The sequence below is a fragment of the Centroberyx affinis genome, unplaced genomic scaffold (assembly GCF_046629955.1).
Source record: "Centroberyx affinis isolate AG114_WGS23_722 - 3 ecotype Tasmania unplaced genomic scaffold, CSIRO-AGI_Caff_v1 ptg000013l_1, whole genome shotgun sequence".
In the NCBI taxonomy this organism is placed as follows: Eukaryota; Metazoa; Chordata; class Actinopteri; order Beryciformes; family Berycidae; genus Centroberyx; species Centroberyx affinis.
In genome coordinates, this window is record NW_027278729.1 from 62,586 (window position 1) to 71,344 (window position 8,759).

The following is an 8,759-nucleotide window of genomic DNA, read 5'->3' on the forward strand; positions in this document are numbered from 1 at the left end:
AAGAGTGTCCGCTCCACTTATTACTGAGCAATTAACACATATATTTAATCTTTCTATCACAACAGGAATATTTCCTAGTGTTTGGAAATCAGCCCGTGTAACTCCATTACATAAAGGAGGTGATAGAAATGATCTAGATAATTACAGACCAATCTCCAAATTATCTTGTCTAGCAAAAATCCTGGAATCTTTGGTAAATAACCAACTCAAGGCATTTCTTTCAAGTCACTCTGTATTAAGTACGCACCAATCTGGATTTAGAGCTAACCACAGCACTATTTCAGCTATTACATTAGTTACAAATAATATAGTTTCCGCTCTAGACAATAAGAAACACTGTGCTGCCCTTTTTATAGATCTGTCAAAAGCATTTGATACAGTTGATCATCCTTTGCTCTTGCAAAGGTTATGCAGTATTGGCTTTGATGGAAAGGCTTGTGATTGGTTTCAGAGTTATTTGTTTGAGAGACTTCAGTGTGTAAAGTCGGGAAGTGTCCAGTCTGAGTTCTTGCCAGTAACAAAAGGTGTTCCACAAGGTTCAATTTTGGGTCCTGTCCTCTTCACCATTTATATAAATGATATTGTCTCTTCATTGAGTGGCTGTCAGGTCCATCTTTATGCTGATGACACCATTGTATATTGTATTGCTGATTCTGTACAACTAGCCATTGAGAACCTGCAGCTTTCCTTTAATGCTCTGCAAGATGCTCTTATCAATCTTAAACTGGTACTTAATGCAAATAAAACAAAATTCATGCTGTTTACTAGAGCCAGAAATATTGATCACAATTGTATGCATATATCCACTGCGAATGGATCTAACATTGCGAGAGTTACTGAATATAAATATCTTGGCATCTGGCTTGATGAGAAATTTACTTTTAAATACCATATAGACAATCTTGTCAGCAAACTGCGTCAAAAAATTGGCTTCTTTTACAGAAACAGAACCGGCTTCCCTATGAATAGCAGAAAGAGGATTGTTGAGGCAGTCTTCCTATCAGTGTTGGATTATGGGGATGTAATTTACAGAAATGCTGCTCTTTCCACCCTTAAACCCCTAGACACGGTTTATCATTCTGCCCTCAGATTTATTACTGGTGATAGCTATGGTACTCACCATTGTATTCTCTATAATAAGGTGGGTTGGTCTTCTCTGGCAGAGAGGCGTAATAAACATTGGTATTTGTTTATATATAAAGCCCTCGTTGGAAAGCTACCACCCTACATTTCAATGTTGTTGGACTGGAACCTTGGACCCTATCAAACTCGCTCAAATGACTTGCTTATGCTTAAGGTCCCCCAAGCACGGTCTAAATTTGGACAATCAGCCTTTTATTTTAGTGCTCCTAATTCCTGGAATGATCTTCAACATACACTAAAAACCAATACTCTACTAACCTATGGACAATTTAAAACCATGATCACAAACCTCCCTGCCTCAATGTGTAACTGTTTTAATTGATTTTCTTTATTGTCATCTATGTCTTGTCCTATTTATTTAATACTTTGAACTTGTTTGTAACTCGACATCATTGTAAATGAGGGCAACCTCAATGGTTATTCGAGTTTAAATAAAGGTTTGAAATGAAATGAAATGAAATGAAAACAAAGATAATTTCTAAGATAAACTTTGATGCTTTGACGCACCTGCAGTGCAAGAAAACTTCCCCAGACAACGTACTTCAGGATCAGATTGCATTCTCTCCTTGTCTCTCCAGGTCCAAACCGTTCACAGTGTCGACCCTACACCTGACTCCTCTGACGACGTCTCCCCCCACCCTACAGAGGACGCTCTCTCTGTACGCATGCAGGATAATAATAATACTAATAATAATAATTTTATTTATAGCACTTTTCTTAACAAAGTTACAAAGTGCTGAACACCAAAAGATTAAAACGATGACATAAATTAAATACAGGAAATAGCATTAAAATACACTAGGAGGATAAAACAATTAGAAAAAGCGAGTTTAAAAAAGTTTTTAATTGTGATTTAAAGGCAGTGACAGACTGGGCCCATCTAATATTCTCAGGCAGGCTGTTCCATAACTTGGGGGCCCTCATTGCAAAACCTCTGTCTTCTCTCTTTGTCTCTCCAGGCCCAAACCTTTCACATGCCTATGCCTGACTCCTCTGACGACGTCTTCCCCCACCCTACAGAGGACCCTCTCTCTGTACGCCTGCACGATGAAGACTATAACAAACTCCTATAACCTCCCAGACAGTGTACTGCAGGATCAGCGTTTGCATTCTGTTAGCAATGTTCTTTCTTTGTCTTTCTAGGACCAAACCGTTCACAGTGCCGACCCTACGCCTGACCCCTCTGACGACGCCCCCCCCCACCCAACACAGGACCCTCTCTGTGTACGCCTACCTGATGAAGACTATAATGAACTCCTACATAATCTCAGACAGTGTACTGCAGGATCAGCATTTGAATTCTGTTAACAATGTTTTTTATTTTTCTTTCTAGGCCCAAACCGTTCACAGAGCCAATTGTACACCTGACTGCTGGGACGACATCTCTTCCAACCTTACAGAGGACCCTCTGTCTTATTGCCTGCAGGATGAAGACTATGAACAACTCCTACACATAGTGCGGCATGGTCTTTGTCTGGCTAAGAAACCTCGCCATGTGGCTATCGTTGGAGCTGGCATATCTGGGCTGACCGCAGCCAAGCTTCTGGAGGATGCTGGCCATAGGGTAGGTAGAATAGATTTTTTAGCAGACTGTATATGGAACCTTTAAGGAATACGTAACGTTTTTGAAAGATTGGCCTGTAGGTCAAGTTACCAGCTAGTTAAACAACAGGCCAATCCGCCAAAATCCCAGTTGGTAAGTATTTGGGTGGGGCAAGTGAACAGGGCACGTTCTGCTTTCCCTCAACTATAGATGTCCTTGAGCAAGGCACTTAAAACCCCTGAACTGCTTCAGTGGATCTTCTCAACATTAGCAAACTATGCAAAAGTGTAGTACTGAGCAACTTAGAGGTATGAGTGTCTGTAACTGGTGGAGTAGGAAGAAGGGAATTGCTGAAAATGAGTCTTCATGTTCAGCAGAACATCCCTGGGTTAATAAAGGTCAAGAAAAATATCTTGCTGATGCAGTTTTATAGTTTATTTATCTGTCTGTTGTGTTGTTGCTTTTGGACCACAATATTGTGTTTTGAGATGGGGTCCTTTGCTACTAACGTTCTGAGCCATTACTAATGTCTGCTGTATCTTAAATAAAATTCTAAACATCAGTTCTTCACAACAACTCACTTAACTTTGTCATGTAGAACACTGTCACTAAACTGCTGGTGTACTCTGCCCCAAACAGGTAACCATAATAGAAGCAAGTGACCGTGTTGGAGGACGGATTCAGACGTTCAGAAATAAGAGGGAGGGCTGGTTTGCAGAACTGGGGGCTATGAGAATTCCTGACTTCAATAAGTGAGTATCAGTGATTAAGTGATCTGAGGCCTGTGTCGCTCTGCAAGGACTAGGTAATGTGCTTTATGAGAAAAATCAATAGGAATAACTAATCAGGGATTTTCTTGAGATGTGAAGTACTCATTAAGGATGAATCAGCAAACTATCAGCAAAAGAAATAAAATAAATTGCCCTACCTGATTGTTGACTCTCCTCTGCATTTTCCACATAAAATAATTCCGGTGTTTCTTTAAGTTTCTGCCAAGGGTCCAGGTTCCTTTCCATTCTTCCCGGTTTGTCTGCACAGTCAGCATAAGTGGAGATATCAGGGCTTGTTTTCCTCCTTACAGAAGAAGCCATTTGCTGCCATTCATTGTATGAAAAACAATTTCCACAGAATTGAAAGTTGGCCAAACTAGATAATCCATCAGAGTAAACATGAATTCTTAATTTGGAAGGTGAATCCTTATTTTCTCCTCCAGGAAATAATCCCTCAAAAACATGCCGCCTTACAAACTTCACTGTCACATCCATGTTTGTTTTATTTAGGGCATCTGACAATAGTTAATTTCAAGCTAGGTTTGATGCCGTAAAAATCCAAAAACATATAGCACCCATTACAAAATGACTGTGGGAAATATAAACTAGACAAAGACAGAAGTAAACTGTGTGCTCAGTAGAGCACAGACTTCCGCCATGTCTATTTTGGCCAATGACATGAAAAGTTAACAGACGGACAGACGGACAAACACACAGACGTGGGTGAAATCCTATAAATGTATATGACATTGTTATTCTCATTTAAGGCATTTCAAGCATACTAATGTGAAAGGTGTTCCTTCAACAGAATCCTGCTGTGTTACATGTGCCAGATGGACATCCAAAAGAACGAATTCATTGAAAATAACACTAACACTTACTACTACTTGAATGGGGTACTAAGAAAATCCTCAGTTGTAGATAATAACCCTGACATATTGGACTACCCTGTACGAGAAGACGAGAAAGGAAAATCAGCTGGAGAGCTCTTTGATGAAGCCCTTGACACGGTAAACAAACAAATAATCACATACAGTGGAAGTCATATTAGAAGTTCTCCTTCATGCTAAGGGGGGAATGGTATCCCCTTATGCCACCTTAGTATACCTACTTAATATGGTCATATCCATCTTGTATTACATGTATTATTCGTGCAAATTTCTTCAAATTCAACATGCTTAAAAATTATGTATTTGCAGGTGAGGGAGGATTTGAAGAAACATGGCTGCACAAGGGCCATGTTGAAGAAGTACGACTCTTATTCTGTGAAGGTAAGGAGATAAAAAGCAGCACCCAGCGCCATTTTCACAGCAGGACAACAGAGATGCGAATGGGGTCATTACCTCTGCCTTGGTGCAGTTTACCTGGTTCTGAATTACTTTCTTATATCAAATTCACATTCACCTATGTCTGCTGCACATTCTTATGCTAGGAACTGGGGATGAGTCACGTTCTGATTAGGCTAAGTGATTTTGTATCACCACGTAGGGAAGGGCACATTTCAGTCTATAAGATAGGATGCATCCTTTATTACCTCTGCCAAAGTGGTTATGTTTTTGCCCCCATTAGTGTGTCTGTCGGTCAGCAGGATATCTCAAAAAGGTATGAATAGATCTCAAAGATATTTGGTTGATAGGCATTTGGTTAAGGAACAATTGATTAGATTTAGGTGGGGATCCAGATCTGGGATTTCTGCCATTATACAATTATTGTTTTTTTTGCTTTAACTATGACACTAACAGAGATAGAGAGATAGAAACTCCAAAGATTCCAAATCCTAAGGACATGTTTGCAGAGAATCAGTCAACAGTTAAGAAATCAATTTAACCCTTTAAACTCTGATCGGCCGCCCACGGCCTCATTTGCATCATGCTGTTTAGATGGCTCTAAAATCGAAGACTTCTGTCTTCACTGCAAGCCCATGCATGTTGTATGTCAAGTTACCAGAGGTAAAAGCTATTGAGTTGTGGATTAGGTATGTTCTAGAGATCTAATGTTGCATCCATTTCCGTATATGTCATTGATGACATCATCACGTTGTACCACGCCCATGTCTGCTGGTGAAAAGGTCCGGCACACCCGGCTGTTTAGGGCGCTGATGTTCCGGGTGTTTGACCGAGGAGGAAGCCTAGCATTAGCAGTTGACTAGCCAACTGCTAATATTGGCTAGCCAGCTGCTAATATTGGCTGGCCAACAGCTAATATTGGCTAGCTAAATGCTAATGTGTCTCTCTCGGGCAGAGAGGCAACAGAGACCGGGCAGGTGTCTTCCAGACATCGGTTACCCTCTTCGCCGGGGTGGGAGGGCCAAAACTAAATATGTTTAGTGAGTGAATTTATCAAATTTTGGTAAAAAAAAACGTCCAATTTTGTCCACTTTTTAATATATGACACAATTTCAATATTTTTTTCCAGTTACTATGGTTTATTGATTTACATAGCCTTTTAGCTTGGGTTGTGCAGATTTTAGGGATATGAAACATTTGAAGATACTCAGAAAAATGACATCACAGTAAGCAAAAATACCGGTGTAGGCTCTGGCACCACCTAGTCATGTAGTACTACAGTTCAGAAATGCCAAGCAAAAATGTAACATGTCCCATTGCAAACTGTTATAAATGTTTAGAGCCCACAGAGTCACAGAAAAATTATAATACCCTTTAGCCAGTTACTAGCAACAGGTTGTGAGCATATTGCTATATTCATTTATGTGCAACAAAGCTGTGGCAAGCTAACTTTTGGTATGTTGCATTAGCAAGAAACATTAGCTAGCTAGCTTGTGTGGCTAACCTTAGCTACATCATAGGTTGACATGTCTCATTATAGTCTTCCTAAGTCCTAAGCTCCATTGGTCAGTGTTCACTCAGGTTTTCTAGCAGGCTTTGTTGTTGGCCTTTTTGGCTTTAGAACAAGGCTCTTTAGGCTTTGTTGCAGAGTTATCATGCAAAGTTGATCATTTGGTGTCTGTATGTTCTTGCATGCTTGCACAAATGAAACTGAAAGAAGTTCAGAGCGCAAGGGGGGTAGTTCAGGAGGCGGCGCTTGGGCATGTATTGAAATGCCTGGGGGGTGGAGAATTTCCACCAAAGCAGATTGCTTGTTCAGAAAGCTTGAATTCTCAGCAGCCATTGAGGTAACAGTGGAGAGACTGTCATTGATCAAAAACACTTGTGAACCCCTGCTGATATATTATGGTCATTTTGTGCAACAAGCCAGTAAAATATTACTGGTTGTTCCTTTAACTTTTAAGTGTTGGATAATTTGGATAATTGTTCAGCGTTGTGCTCTCTGCGTGCCTTCAAGTTCTTTTGTTTTCATTGCCTACATCTGATGCATCTGATGTGATTGCTAGGTCTCAGGGAGGAAAGCATTGCGGCCTTTGTTGATGTTATGTAACACCATAAGATTTTGTAAAAAGTTCAATTGTGGTAGCCGACAATTCTTTATTGAATGTTATACAGTAGAGCCAAATTAGTATATTGTAACACAATAATAATGTCTCTCAACCACTAAGTTACCAGACCATTCTGATGAACAAAACTTTATTTGTTTTAACCATTTTGGGGGATGGAGCAAAGACTGTAACAATATTTTAGCAAGCAAGCAGTAGAAAAATCTTCTTGACCTACATCTGTTTGTCTGTTTGAACAGGAATATCTAGTGAAGGTGGCCAACGTGAGTCGTGGTGCTGTGGCTATGATTGGTGACATCCTTAACGTGAACAGCCTCTTTTATACATCACTAGTGGAAACGCTGTACACGCAAAGAAGCATAAATGACCTTACTAAGTAAGCATGAAATTTAATACACTTGTTGCAAACAGCTGGATCAGCTGAATACAAGGCCTTTACTATTGTGACAGAATGAGATGGGAGTTGCTTTTATTTTGTTAAATACCAGAAAAGAGCTGCAACAGCATTAGTTTATCCTTGATTTCATTGATTTCTTGTTTTTCTTTTCAGGTACTATGAAATCACGGGGGGCTTTGACCACCTCCCGCAGGCCTTTTACAATTCTCTGAAAGCCCAGGTCCTTCTCAACTCAAGGGTTAAAGTCATCAGCCAAACGGATGACCAGGTGACTGTTTCATACCAGGGCTGGCGAAACTCCGCCACCCTGACCAGCCTGACCGCGGACTACGTCCTGGTGACATCTACAGCCAAAGCCACCCTCCTCATCGACTTCCAACCCCCCCTCTCCAACTTCAAGCTGGAGGCTTTGCGCTCTGTCCACTACGGCAGCGCCACCAAGGTCATCCTCAGCTTCCGAGAACGTTTCTGGGAGAAGGAAGGGATCGTGGGGGGGAGGAGCATCACAGACCAGCCTGCGAGGTTCATCTACTACCCAAGCCACAAATTCAATAACACAGAAAGAGGGGCCCTGCTGGCTTCCTACACCTCCGAGGACGACTCTTCATTTTTCCAAGCGGTGGACGACGAGGAGCTGATGGCACTGATTCTGAAGGACCTGGCGAAGATCCACGGCGAGGAGATAAAGGCTCTCTGCACAGGGGGAGTGGTGAAGAAGTGGACGGCTGATCCGTACGCCCTTGCACCATACACTGTCTTCACACCTTATCAGCAGCTGGACTACAACCATGAGCTGTTTGAACATGAGGGGAGGGTGCACTTTGCCGGGGAGCACACGGCCACTCCACACGCCTGGATTGAGACTGCCATGAAATCTGCCATCAGAGCGGCCAAAAATATCAATGATATAGATTAAAAGTGGGTTTAATTTATCAGTGAAGAAAAAAAACATACACAGCACAATAAAAATCAGATATCTGTATATAATACTTTTGAGTTTTTGTGTTAGAGATGATATGATGATGATAATTTGTGAAAGATTAGATTGTTTATTTGCTCTGATAATAGAAAAAGGAAGCAGTAAATATTGAACTGGTCCTGACTAAAAGAGGTAAGAGCTGGATAACTGTCTGAAACAGCACAATGAAGGAAATTATTCTGACTTTGTAAACCTGGACCAAGAAATAAAACAACTCAATGTGTTTTTTTTGACTCCACCTTTTACAACGGCCTCCCTTTTCTTCTCCGCCTCCTTCTCTTAAAGCTGCACTAGGCAAGATTTGTATGTAAAAATACACCTGTCTTATATCAGCATAAATCACAAAGCAGGGCTGCAACAGAGAAGACCATCTCATCCCCACTTATTGAGGTCCTGTAGATTCACTCAGTTGCCTAAATAAAATTCTGGTCACTGGCAAGAAATCTTCTTAGCACACATAAGGTGATGAATCAAGCAAAATCCAAAACAGCAGAGAGTGAGCGATTTGTCTAGAG

At 40.9% G+C, this 8,759-nt stretch overlaps 1 protein-coding gene across 1 annotated transcript; it reads left to right on the forward strand.

The window, feature by feature from the left end:
• Positions 1 to 388: 388 nt before the first annotated feature.
• LOC139657890 (L-amino-acid oxidase-like) lies at positions 389 to 8,181 on the forward strand. The gene is made up of 7 exons (XM_071535910.1): positions 389 to 1,149; positions 2,544 to 2,707; positions 3,326 to 3,438; positions 4,265 to 4,466; positions 4,656 to 4,727; positions 7,108 to 7,244; positions 7,419 to 8,181. Exons 1-7 carry the CDS (start codon positions 1,110 to 1,112, stop codon positions 8,179 to 8,181), a joined length of 1,491 nt encoding a protein of 496 aa, XP_071392011.1. The 5' UTR covers positions 389 to 1,109.
• Positions 8,182 to 8,759: the final 578 nt, after the last annotated feature.

What these genes read in the sequence shown, in the direction of transcription:
- LOC139657890 (XM_071535910.1), top strand. Translation starts at nt 1,110, where the DNA reads ATGGTACTCACCATTGTATTCTCTATAATAAGGTGGGTTG. An exon ending in TGGAGGATGCTGGCCATAGG is followed by an intron (nt 2,708 to 3,325) that starts GTAGGTAGAATA and finishes TGCCCCAAACAG; the next exon opens with GTAACCATAATAGAAGCAAG. An exon ending in AGAATTCCTGACTTCAATAA is followed by an intron (nt 3,439 to 4,264) that starts GTGAGTATCAGT and finishes TTCCTTCAACAG; the next exon opens with AATCCTGCTGTGTTACATGT.